The following is an 18,561-nucleotide window of genomic DNA, read 5'->3' as shown; positions in this document are numbered from 1 at the left end:
TTTTTTTAAATAATTATTTATTTATTCATTCATTTATTTTAATTTGACCAGAGAGATAGAGAGAGGAAGAAGCAGTGAGAAGGCAAGCCACCAGATCCAGGAGTTGAACCGTGGTGGGCCATGTGGGAATGTCCAGCACCTTAACTACCACGCCATCTACTGGTCCCATTACTTGTTTTAGTTTTGCCAAAGGGCACGTGCACTCACTGGAGAGAGACAGAGAGAAAAAGTGAGAGAGCACTTCCCCACCTGGGGCATCGCCACGCTGCAGTCCTTTCTCCTCCGTTTCCTCCCTTTCAGGAACTTGGGCATGCACGGTTCGAGCTGCCAGTCCAGGACTCAAACCATGCAGTACGCCATATGGAATCCAGCCACTTTAACCACCACGCCACCTGGTGGCCCCTCTCCCAGTCCAACCATGAATGTGATACGGTTTGTAGTTTTTAACATTTATTTTTTAAAAGCAGGCTTTTTGAATGCTTTATGCCCAGTTTAGTTTACATTGTTTGTTTCTGATGTTCAAATTTGCAAATGACATCAAAAGCCAAGGTCCAGCTGTGTAGCACACGCTGGTAGATGCTGGTGCTTGGCAGGTTGAGGTCACACGGGAGTCCTGGCTTCGGTTCCTGACCCTCCCTAAAAGCTGGGCTTTGGGGTGCATACCTGTGCCCTCAACGACTCAACTATTTGGAGGGTGAGGCAGCAGAACTGTAGTACAACAAGACTCACCTTAAAATATATGTAAATAGGGAGCCAGCAGTGGGGTGGTGGTTGAGGTGCTAGACTCCCACATAGCTGACTACCGTTTGAGTGCTAAGCCTGGAAGCCTGAAAATCACACGAGGCACGTGTGCATAGGTGCCCAGAAATCCCAAGAGAAGAACGGAGGAGAAAGGACTGTGGCACGTCCATTTCCCTAGAGGGTGATCTCTCACTTTCTCACTTTTTTTTCTTTCTGTCTCTCTCTCTCTCCCCTGCAAGAGCATACACCCTATGGCAAAAACCTTTTAAAAAAGTGTATATCGGGAACCAGCAGTTAGCATAATGGCTATGTCGCTGAACTCCCATGTAGTCAACCGCGGTTCGCGTCCCAGACCCAGTGGCTTAAAGCTCACGCCGGGCGTATGTGCATACATGCCCAAGATCCCAAGAGGAGAATGGAGGAGAAGGGATTGCAGCGTGACCATCCCCCCTGGGGGGTGATTTTTCGCTTTCTGTCTCTATGTCTCTCTCTGTCTGTCTGGTGAGCGCATGCGCCCTATAGCGAAAATCTCTCCAAAAAAAAAGTGTATATCTATATCGATATAGATATCGATATAGATATACACACACATATATATATATATATATCCGAAAGGAAAATTAGATTTCAAAAAACAAATTAGGCTAAGATTGCACACAAATGGTTTTGATCATTGGAGAGTGGGTATGGAAACTTTCAAATCTATGTTTACAATAAAGAAGTCAGATCCATTTTTAATAAAATATGGATAAAAAGTCCCTTAGACTTTCAGGGTTCCCACAAATTTGGTATTGGACCTGATTTCATTTTGTAGCATTTATTGGAGTCAACAAATATATAAGTCAAGACGTTCTCATTCCTAAGCAATATTTAAATAGAACAACTATTAAAGGGACTAGCAGGTGGTGTGGTGGTTAAGATGTTGGATTCCCAAATGGCTGACTGTGGTTCAAGTCCCAGACTTGGCAGCTTGAAAATCATTCCAGGTGCATGTGTGTGCCCAAAATCCCAAGAGGAAAATGGAGAAGGATTGCGGCCTGGTCCCCCCTCAACCCCGGTGGGTGAGTTCTCACTTTCTCTCTCACTGTCTTTGGTGAGTACACTCACTCTATGACAAAAATCTTTAAAAAAAAATCAACGACTGTAGAATCCTCTATTCCAAAGAGGTCTTTGGCAGCATTTGGCATCTTAAAATAACAACTACACTTTGGCTAAGGAAAGGAAAACAAGAAGGATGATTAGAAGGGTGAGGGAGAATGGATGCAATGGGGGGAAACCCAGTGATTAGGAAAGGAAGCCACTGTGAGTGGTCATGATGGTACCCCACTGCACAGACTCACCCTTGTAAACGAGGGGGTCTTCAAAAAGTTCATAGAAATACATAGTATGAAAAAACTCTGCATAGATTTCAAAACATTTCTGTATGAAAACAACTCATAATTTAATTTTTTTATTGCCAGAAGGCACATGCACTTGCCAGGGACTGAGGGGACACAGAGAGAGAAAGAGAGAGAGAGAGAGAGAGAGAGAGAGAGAAGAGAAAAGGGGGAGAGTGAGAAAGCAAGATGCTATGTCCAGGACTGGAACCATGGTCGGTCATGTGGGAGCCCAGTCCTTAACGACCATACCACCTGCTGGGCCCCAGCTCTGACTTTTTATTTTAATTGTCAAAGGGCATGTGTCCTTGCCAGAGAGAAAGAGAGAGAGGGAGAGAGAGAGGGGGGAGAGAGAGAGAGGGAGAGAGAGAGAAGGATAAAGAACCTTCCCAGTGGGGGGTGGCCACACCACTGTCCCTTCTCCATTTCTTCAACTTGTTGGGATTCTGGGCATGCACGCACATATGCCTGGTGTGTTTTCAGGATGCTGGGGCTGGGATTTAAACTGTGGTTGGCCATGTGGGACCCAGCTCCCCTGACATCTAGGCTGTGGTGCCGACCCTAAAGATTCCAATAGATTTCCGTCTTCTATGAATGACACAGACAGAGAGAGAAAGAGAGAGCCAGCGCCCACAGCAGGGGCTTGCCTTCACGATCCACTCCAGCCTCAGCCAGCCCCATCATGGGCACACATATACCCAGCACACTCAGGGAGGTCTTTAGATGAGAACCAAGAACAGTCCCGTGTGGGCCAGCCTCAGAGGGTGCTGGGTCACTGCTGCATTGCCATCTGGCCCTCTTTAATTTCATTTTCCCACAAACACTTTGAAGACCCCTTATACATTTTTAGAAAGTAAAAAGCGATATCTGTTGAGTATCTTCACTCTCTCTCCATTTCACTAGAAGAACAGAGCACACCTATCCCACTTCCTTTGTGGGATGAGTGGCCTCCAGCCTGTCAGAAGAGGGGTGCTGGCTTTAGGTCCACAACATTAGCACTTACTTGCTGCATGGGGGGCGAGTGTAAGGCAGACTGGACCTGCATGGGGAGCTGGTTCCCAATGGGCTGCTGCATGGCGAGCGGCTGGTGTTGCTGCATGTTGAGATGCTGGTGAAGAGGTGGGCTGATCTGGAGGGGAGGAGGGGGTGACACAGCCATGTTGGCTATAGAGACAGTCACTGGCATTTGGTTATTCGGCTTGGGTGCTATGTTCCTGGGGAGACTAGGATGCATGGCAGTGAGGTGAGGGTTCATTCCCGGTTGCTGGTGGTAGTGGGAACTCAGGTACAGTGCTGAGTGAGCCTGGCTGGGCCCATGGAACACCGACGGCTTGGAATTGATCAGCTGGGGCGGTTGAGATGTCTTAACGTCCACAGGTTCACTGTAGCTCTGTTGAAGACACAAAAGGGCAGAGCTGAGAGACTGACAGACATGAGCATTCATTCTAAGAGCGAGACACTTTGCGAGTTTATTCATACACTTTCCTGTGCATCAACACCTACTGCAGGAGGCTCCCTTATCCATGGGGGTACATGCCCAGACCCCCAGGGGATCGTCTTCTATGAAATCTAAAACAATCCAGGATGACTTTCTTTTTTTCTCAGCCTAAATGCTAAGCTCTAAATCCGTGACTTTTCTCATTATCCAAACATTGACACAAAGATGTAGAGTAAGACAGAAACCACCATGGCCCTAATGAGAAATACAAGTGTAGCTCTCTTAGAAAGTAATTCAGTTCTGGAGTTTTCTATTGATTATTGTGTAGTATTTTATTTTTCCTTTTTATATTCTCCCAGAGTCTTGGCCTAGATAACGGTACAAAGAAACCAAGCTGTTGAGGGAAATGGATATGGGAGAAAAAGAATTCTAAAAATACCTTTCCGAAGTCATACAAAACCATGGGGTTATGTCATCAAGTAGCCACAGAACTCATCTTGATTCGTTGAGAAAGAAGTGGGTGATGAATTGCCCCCCATAATGAAGTAGCTAAAAATGATCTCTTAGAAATTTTAGATTCCATCGTAAGTTAATGTAATATTACCCTAATTTTTCCCCACCATCATATGATCATTTTCTAATAATCTTTTAATTAAATGAAAAATTAGACATTTCAGTGGAAGCTGCAAAGAATCAAGAGTTAACCTTAAGGGGACCAGCAGTTAGCATAACGGCTATGTTGCTGAACTCCCATGTAGCTGACCGCGGTTCAAGTCTCGGACCCAGTGGCTTAAACTCATGCCGGGCGCGTGTGCGTGTGTGCCTAAGATCCCAAGAGGAGAATGGAGGAGAAGGGATTGTGGCGTGCCACCTCTCCTGGGGGGTGATTTCTCACTTTCTGTCTCTCTCTCTCTGTCTTTCTGGCGAGTTCATGCACCCTATAGCAAAAACCTCTTCAAAAAAAAAAAAAGAATTAACCTTAAGGGGTTCGTTACCTCTTAGGCATGAACCTACCTCCTATTTTGCTGAGAGGAAGAGACTAATATAACGAATGATGAAAGGGGAAACCAACTGAAGGGGGAAAGAAACCAAACCACTAAAACGCTTTTCTGAATAGTCACTGTTCTCTTTTTTTTTAGACAGGATCTTCCTGCCTCATCTCCTGAATAGCTGGGACCGTGAGTATCACCACACCCTGACTATTCTTTTTCTTTTCTTTTCTTTTTTTTTACTATAGGGCGTGTGCGCTCACCAGACAGAGATAGAGAGACAGAAAGCGAGAAATCACCTCCCAGGGGGGATGGTCATGCCGCAATCCCTTCTCCTCCATTCTCCTCTCGGGATCTTGGGCACTCATGCACACGCGCCCAGCATGAGTTCTAAGCCACCGGGTCCGGGACATGAACCGCGGTAGACTATGTGGGAGTCCAAACATAGACATTACGTTAACTGCTGGTTCCCACCCTGACTATTCTTTAGGCAAAGTCTTGCTGTGTTGTCTAGGCCAAATGGTGAGTTTGGGAACCTCCTGCCTCAGTTCCCCCAGTTACTGGCATTACAGGTGTGCCCCATGCCTAGCCTTCAGGTTGGACAGGGAATTGAACCCAGGCTTCCCTTGCGCTCCAAGTTAAAGAGCACTGTCTTAGCTATGTGTGCCAGTGCAGTTGGGCCTGAAATCCCGAAAGCCATTGTGTCAAAATGAAGTCTTGAGGATGTATACATGACATCTCGGGCCTTGATGTCATGCTTATTCAGTGAATGAATCAAAGTGCATTTCTTATTACTCTCAGGACTGCCAGGCACAAAGTGTCTCTGAGGGCCTCCCCTGCACAGGCCACCCCATGGGCTACTGACCGTAGGCACTGAAGAGAAGCGGTTCCTCGTACATGGTGAAATGAACTGAAACCAGGCAGCTTCACTGTCACAAGCCAGCCTCTAATACCACTAGCAACACGACTCATGTGTCCCCAGCAGTGTAGGAAAATGAAATGCAAACCGTAAGAGCAATACGGGAGGGTCAGGCTGGGGTGGAGGGACTATCAGCCACACACACTGCTTCAGTAGAAGGGACGCATCTGACATCCACAAAAATATGCCTGCCGTGGAAATCTGGAGCCCAGTGAGTCTGAACATTCTCTACACAGGGCTTACGGTGAGGTGCACCCCCAAATCTCGGCCCTCACTGTGCCATTTTCTGCTATATTAATATCGATGCAGCTTTCTGAAATGGGAGTACGTGTTGAGACTCTCCCTTTCCTGTACTAATATTAAAAGTGTTAAAATTGAGCTGGCTCGGTGCCATCATGGGAGTGCCCTGCTGAGACGATGCTGGGCCCACTGGGAAGAGCTCGGGTTCAGTTCCCCATCGTCCTGCACAAGCTGGGAGCACACACATGACCCCAACTGGCAGGGAAGGCTGCGGGGGATCATGGCCCGAGACCCTGGTGAGGGTCTCTCCTTCTCTGTTTCCTACAATGAAAGAATCTTTAAAAATGTTAGAAGTTGTCCATAAAAAATATTCTAAGAGGAAGCTTTAGATCAAAGAAGCTTTATTAGATGTACTTCCTAAAAAAGTGTTTTCAATAAAAACAAAAACAGGCAAAAGTTTTAAGTAGATTGCTTTTTGCTTTCATTCCTTCTTAAGTTTTTATTGTTCATACACAAAATAGTTAACAATTCAAAGAAAAGATCAAATGGATTGTTTTGCTTCTGGTTACATAAACAGTGGCTACTTCTACACCAGAAAAACATGTACTGCACTTGATATGCCTCAAAAACCATCCCATCTGTGTCAAGATTATGTGTTTGTTCTGTGTCTTCTGTGTCGGGGAAGCTGTCTTAATTGTGTTTAGATTTTTTTTCTTTCAGGTTATTTTAATTTTTTTTTTCTTAGAGGGAGATTTTTGCTATTTTAAAACCTTATTTATTTATTTATTTTTGAGAGAGATTTTTGCAAAGGCACATGCACTTGCTGGAGAGACAAAGAGACAGGAAGTGAGAAATCACCTCCCCCAGGGACAGGGCCACACCACAATCCCTTCTCCATTCTCCTCTCAGGATGATTTTGGACTTGCACATACACACACACACACACACACACACACATACACAAACACACACAAACACACACACACACATGCCTGGCGTAAGTTTCAAGCCACTGGGTCCGGGACTCGAACAGTGGTCAACCCTGTGGGAGTTCAGCAATGTAACCATTACACCACCTGCTGGCTCCAGATTTTCTCCTTTTAGGTTATTACAGAAGAGCTAATTTCATGTTGTGTCACTGACTGTCTATTCCATACCAGAAAGAAATTATAACTATAAAATTAATGCATGTTGGTGCATCTTAATTATTTTCTTTAAGGCTATTGTTTTTAATAAAAAAGAATACTAATCACTCACATTTACCGTACTCGCAAAACAATGAAATACATGTAACTATAATTTTTAGTTTTTTGGCTTTTGCTGTTAGGTACGTGTCCTTACCAGAGAGAGACAGAGAGAGATGATAAGAGGGAAAGTGTGAAATCACCCCCAGAGGTATGGCCACACTGCAGTCCCTTCTCCTCCATTCTCCGGGGGTTGGGGGCATGTATACACACATGCCTGGTGTGATTTTCAAGTTGCCAGGCCCAGACCTCCAGCCACAGTTGGCCACTTGGAAGTCCAGCACCTTACCTACTATGCCACATGCTGGCCCCAAATAGTTTTAGTTTCTATTTCTATATACCCTCATACTAGATAGCAAAGGGAAATCCAAATAGACAATGGGGCCGATTTTCCTGAGTTCACGTTTTAAATAATAGTATGTGGACCATCATACAGATGAATGATTAACTGACAGAGAGAGAGAGATTTTTAGAAACAGATAGCAACCTAATTTGAGACACTTTATTGCCAACCTTACAAAAGCTCTCTTTTCTCATGGATAATTAAACACAAAACATTTTCTCTATCCAGCTATTTATTTGTCATTTATCTTCTCCAACCAAAGCATATAAAGGCCAGTTCCACGAAAGCTATTCCGAAATAGCAGCAACTTTTAATCATTAGAAGACCTACTGGCAAATTCGAATAGATTTTAAAAAGTAATGATTCAGACAACACACGAAACATAATTTTAACATAGAGGGAGGGACCATTATGGGAAGTTATATTTTTTCTGTCCACTTTCTAAATTGTTGAATGAGTCAAGATACATAGCATGACTAGCTATGTGCCAATACATGGCTGGCACTCCAAGGATGTCCTGAATGATCAAGGATGGGATTTTTTTTTTTAAAAGAATTACTTATTTAGTTTTACTGATCATCATTTTTATGATATTTTTTATTTGCTACAGGGCATATGTGCTTACCAGAGACAGACAGGGCAAGAGAAAGAGAAAATTTTGGAAAGAGAAAGAGAAAATTAGAAAGCAAGCCACCAGGTCCAAGATTCAAACCATGGTCAGCCATGCGGGAGTCCAACGCCTTAACCACCACACCACTGCTGGCCCCAGGATGGACTCTTTTGTAGAGTAGAAACAAGTCTCAGATTCCAGGCACTTAGCACAGTAGAAAAAACATAAAGAATGCAACGTGTTTGTTGAATGAATACATGACTGTTCTTGAGCAATACTCCTTGCACTGAGTGTTGCCTTCTGAGAGCTCCTGACAAAACACATCATTCCTGTAAGGAGTGAGGAAGGACGTGCGGGTGTGGGAAATCTACAGAATATCAGACCTTCTTCCGCACTCTCCTCTGCTCTCACCATGAACCAGACCCTTCCTGAGGCAAGGAGCACTACAGCCCTTAGCTCTGTGCTTTGGTTAGCCACACCGCCCTGTGGGCCTCACTGGCCTTGGGTCCATGGTGGCAGAGGGAGCCTGTGTTTCTCAGCCATACTTTGAGAATTTGTAACTTTATGAATAGATCTACTCTCTCAGAGGGGAAAGACCTGTTTCTAGTTTCACTATTTTTTGGAGAGGTTTTTGCTATAGGGCATGTGTGCTCACCAGAAAGACAGAGAGAGACAGAGAGACAGAAAGCGAGAAATCACCCCCTCCTGGGGGGGATGGCCACACCGCAATCCCTTCTCCTCCATTCCCCTCTCGGGATCTTGAGCACGCAGGCACAAGCGCTCGGCGAGAGTTTAAGCCACCAGGTCCGGGACGCGAACCGTGGTCAACTACATGGGCGTCCAGCGACATAGCCATTACGCCAACTGCTGGTCCCTTTTGATATATACATATATATATATTTTTTTTCTAGCTTCACTTCTGATTAATTACTAATCAGACTAATATAATAGACCATCTATTATTTACAGAGCTACTTTATTGTTTTGGAAGATAGGATGAATAAGTTCATTTTTAATAGCAAGCTGCCATAAATCCAGAATCTGATTAAGTGGAAATAGGAAGAAATTACAAATATAATAGTCTTATGGTCATTTTCTTTCAACTAAACTAGAAAGGCAAGGCTACAGTTGTGCGAATCAATTTACTGCATAGATTTCTATATCTATCATTCACACATGAGAACTATTTTCTCATACATACTAAATAATTCAAATTTGTTTCTATTTTGAAACACATGAACTACTTTTATTTAGCAATGAGTGTCCTGCGTTGGTCACTCGACTAATGTGATTTTACCAGTGCACACACAACTGAAAATCAACCTTTGTATACAACATTTTCAGGGAGGAACATGCTAGTTTATAAGCGTGTTCTCTTTCCTATTGATTTTTGGCCACAGATTCCGAAAAATATTTGCTACCAGGAAAAAAGGGTGGCATTAGAGAGTTGGGGGCTCTTATCAATAGACGCTTTCTTTGATGCGTGCAAAATGTAGAATGCATACAATTCCATAAGCTTTAAAATACTTCTTATTAATCAAGTTGTTGATTAGCCAAGATAGTTTCGATCCCATTTACTTTGTATAATGAAGGTAATACTGCATAGTGTATAAATGCCCCCATTCTGGGATAATATGTGCCATAAAAATGACAGATCGACAAAGCAATTGTTATTTAAAATAGCACAGTATAAACACAAGACATAAAACTCAGTAGAAGCCACACTATAGGAGTCGCTGAACCAAATCAAATTAATAGTCCATCTAATGTGATTCTTGTTCCCAGCACTGACCAATACTCCATGCATTGGAAATTAAACAAAATTTATGCAACTACTCAATTGTGCATTGTTACTTCTAGCAGGAAAATTCTTCCTGGTCCTTGAAGGTGATTAACTTATACTCTGAAGCATGAGATTTTATTATCGTTAAATCACAATGTGGGCTTACAGAGCTGCGAATTTTATGCTAAGAGTCGTAAACTGATCCATCCCATTTACAAATTCAGACTCAGTACTGGTCTCAAGACTTCTCCGTGGCATGAATTCTCTAAATGTGCCTTCTCATGTAAAAAGAAACAATTTTTTATATTTGTTTCAAATTTACTCTCCTTTAATTGAACTGAGGATGTATATGTTTATTTCTATTGATCATGACAATAGCGGAACTTCTTAATTCAATATTGTCCTGTATTGTACACATAAACAAAGTTTCCACTGTTCTTTATAAGTGGTGGTATCTTAGTTTGTGAACTACTCTTTAAGGCAGAGACAAAACTTTATACTTGATGCATGACCTTAAAGTGATGGATCTGATTAATTTAATAGTCTAAAACACAGTCATCCAAACATTGTCCCTTTCCAGGATGGTGCTTCAGAGACAAAACTTTATACTTGATGCATGACCTTAAAGTGATGGATCTGATTAATTTAATAGTCTAAAACAGTCATCCAAATATTGTCCCTTACCAGGTTGGTGCTTCTGAGGAGCCCCTATGCTTATTTCAATAATGCTGCTTTTACTGGGATATTTGGGAACTTCCCTACTGGAATTCTCACGAGAGCCTGTGGAACATGGCTTTACATATTCTCAGACAACGCTTCGTCTTTGGATGGTGAATTTGATTTTTGGAAACAGCTAATAGTCACTTGAAGCCAAGTCTGTGGGTTCTATCTGGTGAGGTTTGGGGAAAAGAATGAGGTGTGAAAACAATGCAGCAAGATTGATTTTTCTAATGTGGCTCATAAACTTTTCCTGACTACAGTTCTAAAAGAGGAGTTTCAGAAATTTTTTGAACTCTGGGAGCAGTAATAAAATAAGACCGTAGCCTCCTAGGTGACTACTTTGAAAGCAACACTCATTTTGGGAATATAAATTCTAGTCTATGTGGCAAAATGAAACTCGTTCCGTAAAATTATACATTATTTTCAGCATAGTAATTTAGATCCATGTCTAGGAATTCCTGAATCTATGGAAAAACTATACTTCCTTAAACTTTATTTAATAGCTCAACCCCATGTGACCCTCAGTAACTTGTAAAACTGCTCGAACCTTCAGAATAGCATACATTCTTGGCCTTTCTCAGAGGTTTAATTCTATAAAAATTTACTTATTTATTTATTTTAGGTTTTTGCCAACGAGTGTGTGTGCTCACTGGAGAGAGACAGAGAAAGAGGTGATGTGAGAAATTGCTCCCTGGGGATGGCACATCACAGTCCCCTTTCGTCCATTCTTCCTTTGGGATTGGGGGCACATATGCACACGTGCCTGGTGTGATTTTAAGCTGCCAGGCTCGGGACTCCAACCGTTGTCAGTTATGTGGGAGTCTCGCACCTTAATTACTACTCCACCTGTTGGCCCCTTCACAGGGTTTATAAAGACTATTTTAATTCATCTGTATAGACGAAGGTATTTTTGTTTAGATCTAGTTCATTTCTTATCTTCGAAAAGGGATGCATTTAGGGAGCACATTTTTTTCTTAATTTTTAATATTACTTTTAAGATTTATTTATATCAAAATAGCCTGACAGACAAACGGAATATATAATATAGCTAAATTTCCAATGATACACCAATCTTTTCCTATTATTTTACTGCTAAAAGTAAAACTAAATTAATAATAACTGCTTAGACTTATGACAAGTTACTTATGTTCAAGATCCTAAACCATGACGTTAATTGGTTAAATTTGTAAAATTTTATTTTACTGTGGTAAGAACACTTAACATGTAATTTTCCCCTTTTAACAAATTTATTTTTAATTGCCAGAGAACATGTGTGCTTGCCAAAGAGAGAGAGAGAGAGATTTAATTCTATAAAAATTTACTTATTTATTTATTTTAGGTTTTTGCCAACGAGTGTGTGTGCTCACTGGAGAGAGACAGAGAAAGAGGTGATGTGAGAAATTGCTCCCTGGGGATGGCACATCACAGTCCCCTTTCGTCCATTCTTCCTTTGGGATTGGGGGCACATATGCACACGTGCCTGGTGTGATTTTAAGCTGCCAGGCTCGGGACTCCAACCGTTGTCAGTTATGTGGGAGTCTCGCACCTTAATTACTACTCCACCTGTTGGCCCCTTCACAGGGTTTATAAAGACTATTTTAATTCATCTGTATAGACGAAGGTATTTTTGTTTAGATCTAGTTCATTTCTTATCTTCGAAAAGGGATGCATTTAGGGAGCACATTTTTTTCTTAATTTTTAATATTACTTTTAAGATTTATTTATATCAAAATAGCCTGACAGACAAACGGAATATATAATATAGCTAAATTTCCAATGATACACCAATCTTTTCCTATTATTTTACTGCTAAAAGTAAAACTAAATTAATAATAACTGCTTAGACTTATGACAAGTTACTTATGTTCAAGATCCTAAACCATGACGTTAATTGGTTAAATTTGTAAAATTTTATTTTACTGTGGTAAGAACACTTAACATGTAATTTTCCCCTTTTAACAAATTTATTTTTAATTGCCAGAGAACATGTGTGCTTGCCAAAGAGAGAGAGAGAGAGAGAGAGAGAGAGAGAGAGAAAGCACCCCCCATAGATGTTGTCACAACATAATCCCTATCCTCTCTATTTCTCCTTCTGTCATGATTTTGGGCTCACACACATGAGCACAGTGTGTTTTTCAAGCTCCTTGGGCTGGAATTTGAACCTTGGTCAGCCACGGGGTATCTAGGGCCACAGGGCTGGACCTCCATTCTGCGTCTACAGATTTGACACCTTAGGCACCTCATGTAAGTGGACTCATGCAGCACTTGTCTTCCTGGGACTGACTTATTTTATTGAGCATAATGTCCTCATGTGAACCGTGTGGTTTATGTAGACTTTCCTGTTTGACCCTCACAAAAATCCTATGATGTAGGTCCTATCAACCTCCCCGTTTAACACATGAGTGAACTGAGACTTAGAACTGTGTGTAGGAGTGCAGTCAGGAAGGGGGACCTGGAATTTGAACCCAGGTCCCTCCATGCCCAGGGTCGGAGGGCTTTTCCTCCCTCTGAGGATGCTGCAGTATGATGGCAGTGGCACTTTTAGAGGTCCTCTAGCATACATCTCTTCATTCCATATGGAGACCACCTGCAATCCTCATTTACAACCTCTGCTTCTGCTTTTAGATTTCTCTATGGAGAAACATTTAGTGCGACAATTCAAGAGTTCAATGACTAAATTCCTCTAGTTTCAATGGCCTTTATTTTCTTCTACAGTCAAAGAAAGAGGAGTGCGACTTTTCACTGTCCTGTCCAGTGCCCACTGTGACTCAAAGATCCCTAAGTCCTAGTTTGCAGGGCTCCATAATGTCAAATCCACTCTTCTTCGCTGCTACCTTTTAATATGGACCTTTCAACCATTTTTAAAACTTTTCCCCATCCCCTTTTAAATAAATTCTAGAGCCTAAAACTAAGTAGATTATTCTGAGGGCTGACCAGCTGTGTCTGCAGCACCCTCTGCTCCTGTCAGCGCATCCTGCAATCGAAGTGCTCATGGAGTGGGGGTGGCCCGGCCATGCAGTCCTCTTGCCAACTCTACCTGACCTGCTGAATATCGTGGGGTAGAGTTGTGGTTTTTAAATATTCTGCAGGCCCTGATTCCTTGAAAGGTCTCCAGGCGGCCTCTGTTGGGGGTGGGGGCTGGCAGTCGCTGCCTGAGAATGGGCTGCCTTCTGGACCCCCGCCTCACTTAAATGAGTGAGGTTTATGGCTTTACTTCTTCTTCTTTTTTCTTTCTTTCTTTCTCTCTTTTTTTTTTAAGGTTTTTTTTTTTTTTTTTTTTTTTTTTTGCCAGTGTGTGCATGCATTCCACAGAGAGAGACAGAGTGAGAGGGAAAGTGAGAAATCACCCCCCAGGAGCGGGGGGAAGGGTGATGGACAATCTGTAATCCCTTCTTTTCCACACTCCTCTCAGGATTTTAGGCACCCATGCACGTGTGCCCAATGTGAGTTTTCAAGCCACTGGGTCCAGATTTGAACTACTGTCGGCTATAGAGGGGTCCAGCTCCTTAACCACTATGCCACCTGCTGGCCCCTACTCTTTGCTTGTAACACACAACAGTTGGCGTGGAACTTTACTGGAGATAATAAGTGATCACAGTTCTAAAGATACAATTGTCATCAATCCCTCAGGCTAGAAAAAGACCCTGCGCTGGAACGATACAGTGAGCAGTGTGAGTCCTTACTCTCCCGCTGCCAGCTCTTCTCACTGTGGTCAGCATGTAATCTCCTGCCTTGAGACCATCTAGAACGTGGGCGAAATCCTGCTCTGACACGCTGTCATGATGATGAGTAGAAACATATGCAAAATGCTGGGGTCAGGCAGTGAGAGCAGTAATGGTGGGACGTCCAGGGTTCATATCCCTGGGGCTCCCCATTTTCTGAGTGTACATACCCAGGATCTGAGCTGGCTGAGGCTGGGGAGATTGCAACATGAAGACCCTGTAAGGGGGAGGGGGACTGTCTTCCTCTCTTTCTTGCTCTCTATCATATGGAAGAAATGGATTAATAAACTTAAAAATAAGAATATATGTAAAATGCTTGGCACCATGGATGGCTCGTAGAAATTACTCAATGTTATTTGTATTATTATTAGAAAAAAAATTATTAGCTTACTGAGAACATGCCAGCATTGTCACTTTCATTTTTTCTTTTTTTGTTTTTAGTTATCTTCTATGAGTGAGTGAGAAGAAAGAGAGTGAGAGGTAACACCTGTAGCCTCGGCCAGTCCTGTGTCTGGGGCACACATGGACTTGAGGTCTCCAGATGCAAACCGGAAACCTTGTCACGTGAGTCAACCTCACAGAAGGTTACATCGTACTATTGTGTCTCCATCTGATGGTAGCATTTTTTGAGGTACAAAGGTTAGAATGTTTACTTACTAGGACTGAGTGTTTTCATTTTTGGAGGATGGAAATTCTGTTCCAGACTGGAATGACGCTCATTAACATCTGGATTAGGTGGTCGGAAGTGCATTTAAACGAAAGAAGCAGTCATAGAAATGGGGGGCACTGTTAACCCCAGGACTCAGTTTCATAGGTAGAGTAGATGGTCACTGGTTATTTCTGCTTTTCGATTATGTTCTGTAAGAAGCAGCTAATTTTAGAGCAGAGCGTCAAACCTTCCAAGTGTCAGAAAACATTCCACTCGGAGCTGTCGTATTCATCTTTGTCTCTCAGCACCTGGCCCTGTGCCTGACATGGTGCAGCCCTGCGCTGGATTCGGAGGCCAGCCCGCGGTGGAAGCAGCTGACCATGATGTGGCCAGAGTAACGAGGCGATCTACTGGCCTAGGAATGCCAAGCCTTATTTGGTGAAATGAATGAAAGCAGTGCATAGAAAATAGGCAACAAAATACCTAGCTCTGGAGGAGTAAATCAAAGCTGCTGGCGAGGACTTCGGAAAATGGACATGGTGCTTTGGCTGACACAGGTTTTTATGGACAAAAAGAAAAAGGACCTTAAAGGCCGAATAGTGGTGCAGCAGTAAAATGCAATGCTCTGTGAGGCCAAGCTGGGGCCAGATTCTGGGCTGGAGTCTGGAGACCTCCCTGAGTATGCTGGGCATGCGTGTGTCCAGAGGCTGGAGGTCGATCGCAGAGACAAGACCCTGTAGGGCGTGCTGCCTCTCTGTTTCTGTCCCTCTTGTTTGTGGAAGAAATGAATAAAAAAGCTTAAAGAGAATGACCTCAGAGAAGAGAATGTCAATACCACACTGCGACATTGCAACAGTGGGTGGTTTGGGGGTGCAGGAGAGAGCACGGTTAGGACCTTTGGGCAACGTGGCCCGGTGGAAAGGCGTGGTTTGGTCAACGCCAGCCTGGATCACTGGTTACCTGCATGGTAGTTCTCCTCTTTAGTGAAAAGTTGATAATCAAGGGGTAAGGCATGAGGATTAAGGAAATACATGCAACCAGAGTGATTGTTTAGAAATATAAATCCATGGGCCAGCAGGTAGCGTGTTGGTTAAGGCATTAGACTTCCACATGACTGACTGGTGCAAGTCCCAGACCTGAAAGCTTGCTTTCTCACTTTCCCTCTCTTTCTCTGGGGAGCATATGTATCATATAGCTAATTAAAATAATAATAAATGCAATTAAATAAATAATTCTTAAAAAAATAAAATAAACCCAATCACACCAGCCCTATTGAGATTTGGTTACTCAGAGTATCCCTCAGCTTCTTTTGGCAGCTTAAAAGACCGCCATGATTAGACCCCTGCCCATCTTCCCAGCTTCATCTCAAACCACACACCCTCTGTCCACTCTGTTCCAGACACACTGACCTCCTCTTGATTTAAGGACACATTTTTGTCACTCTGAGTCTTTGTACTTGCTGTGGTACTGCCTCTCTTTTACAGTAAGCTATTTGGTTCTGCAAATAACCATCCTCCTTTGAGCCCCAGTTCCAGTGTCACCTCTTCAAAGGGGTCTCTGCAGATGCCCTCACAGATGCCTTGCTTCATTTCCCTCAGAAAGCTTAAACTCTCAAAGACTTTGATCATTAGTTAGTGTATGTTTTCACTATTGTTCCCACCTGGTTAAAGAGAAAATTCTTTATGTGTAAGGGGGTGAATTTGCCTGTTTTTCACTGCATACTCTGAGCCTGGCACAGAAGAACACAGAATGGGAACAGAAAGAAACAGAGCTTGGCTGGCGCATGGCGGTTCTCGGTTCTTAGAATTGTAACCATTATGCCATCTAGCATTTTGTGCCTTCCTTCAGATCATTCAGAATAAGTGAATAATTGCTATTTTAGTAAAAAAAAAAATTGTGACATAAAAAATGTTTAAATATACATGACTATTATTTGCCTTGCCGTAATTACAATGGAAAAGAAATGGATGTTTACATGTTACCAAATGCCATGGAGGGTGGGTTTGGTACATTTTCTGCAAGTGCCCAGAAGGCCCTACTGCAAATATCCACTCACTCCTACACCACCAGAGTCGTTTTTCTAACCTGGAGTGAACGATTGTGCCTTTCCTTCCATTTGTACACACACAATAGATAGTTGTACATAAATAGATATTCAACAGCTCCAGCAAAATTCCAACTGCTAAAGAGAAGAAAAATGTCAGAGTAAGCTGTAAAAAAAGTGCTTGGTTTTTTAAATGGAGAAATGGCAATTCACAGCATTTATACAAATTGCCATATACTGTGGGTTGCAACTCAGATATTGAATAGTAAGAAAAGTTGCAGCTAGGAGCAAATCTGAGGACACTTGTTTTGAAAGTAAAGGCTTAGTCAGTATTATGGCATTCTGCCAATCTGCATATCATTAACTAGACTGCTTTGTATTGGGATTGAGACTTCACGTATTGATTTTCTCATATGTAAAAACACTCTGAGTAGAACTCTATTTTAAAATGTTTAAAAAGAAACTTATCTTGGGTGAGATAAGGAAAATTCATTTTTTTTTAAGTCCCCTTATATTTTTGGCATACTAATCACAACAATATGAACATGACGAATCCAAGGGCTGCCTGGATCTAATATTTTGTACTTCATGTTTTTGTTGTAATTTTGCACACATTCTGTGAATTCTATACATATACAGAATTATGAGATGGTATCAGCAGAAAGCAGAAAGAGCTTCATAAGTAGTTGGATGAACTAGAACGTGTGAGGCTCATAGTGAGACTGTCTTGAAGAGCTAGGCCCAGTTGCTCTGATGCAGCAGTAAGGCAAGTGCCCTCCCTGCAAGGCAGCATAGGTTTGGATTCCCGGGTTGGCTGAAACCACACAGGGCACAGGGATGGGTGCCCAGGTTCCTGTGGAGTTGGAGGGCTACAGACTGGGGATCACAGTTGATGAGACTTTGCTGAGGGTATGAGGGTGCACCCCTCCCCCATGCACACAGGCTCCATCCCAACAGAAGAGCTAGACTTGTAAAGTTAAGTCATGACTAGTAACTTTCCCCACTAGATGTGCCACGGGAGCTGGAATTACACCAACACATAGTGTGTTGAATTTCTTATGCATTTGTACTTTCTACTCTCTTTTCTCAGTATTGGGATATTCAGTATGAATTTTCCTCATTAAAGACTAATTTATATGATTATTTTAGAGTTGCTAGAATAGAAATGGATATTTGTAGATGGAAAAACAAGTTAGTTTTGTGGATGAATGGGATGATATCCAGAGCCCTGGGCCATAGCATGCAAAGAAAGCCCATGTGGATGTGAGCTAACACAGGGCCTAGTTCCTACAGACTCAGCCCATGGTCTTGAAGGTTACTTCTCCAAGAATGCCTTTTCTAAAAAAAAATTGTTTCTTTCATGAGAGTGAGAGACAAGTACCCTCATCAGGGTCTCACACTGCAACCCCTCTGAAGTCTTCTGAGCTAGGATTGTGGGCATGCACACCTGGGATGTATGGTCAACGTGGGACTCAAACCCGTGATCTTCCATATGGATTTAGCTTTGCTTGAGCAGTGCGTTACCATTGTGCTGCTTAGCCCAAACCCTCTGAAAATTCTGTGAGCAAAATGTATCTTTAATAACATGAGACCAAACACAGTCAACTTACGAGTATTTACATAACAGAAAAAACCCAGTGTTTAAGATATTCTAAAGCACAAAATATTTTCAAGTGGTAATTTTGTTTTCAAACAAAAGGATGCCATTTTTTCCCCCCTTTTCTGGCTTATCTCCTCATAATG

The 18,561-nt window shown here is 42.5% G+C and overlaps 1 protein-coding gene across 1 annotated transcript in view; it reads right to left on the bottom strand.

Moving 5' to 3' along the window:
• TOX (thymocyte selection associated high mobility group box) overlaps positions 1-18,561 on the bottom strand; it is a 384,675-nt gene that overhangs the window by 11,321 nt on the left and 354,793 nt on the right. The window contains exon 7 of the mRNA XM_006140855.3: positions 3,121-3,507. Coding sequence (XP_006140917.1) covers positions 3,121-3,507 — 387 coding nt within the window. The remainder of the gene's footprint in view (positions 1-3,120; positions 3,508-18,561) is intronic.

This window comes from Tupaia chinensis, unplaced genomic scaffold, assembly GCF_000334495.1.
Source record: "Tupaia chinensis unplaced genomic scaffold, TupChi_1.0 Scaffold000046_3, whole genome shotgun sequence".
Lineage (NCBI taxonomy): Eukaryota > Metazoa > Chordata > Mammalia > Scandentia > Tupaiidae > Tupaia > Tupaia belangeri.
Note: the sequence above shows the minus strand (reverse complement) of the source record. Positions and strands in the feature narration are given on the sequence as shown.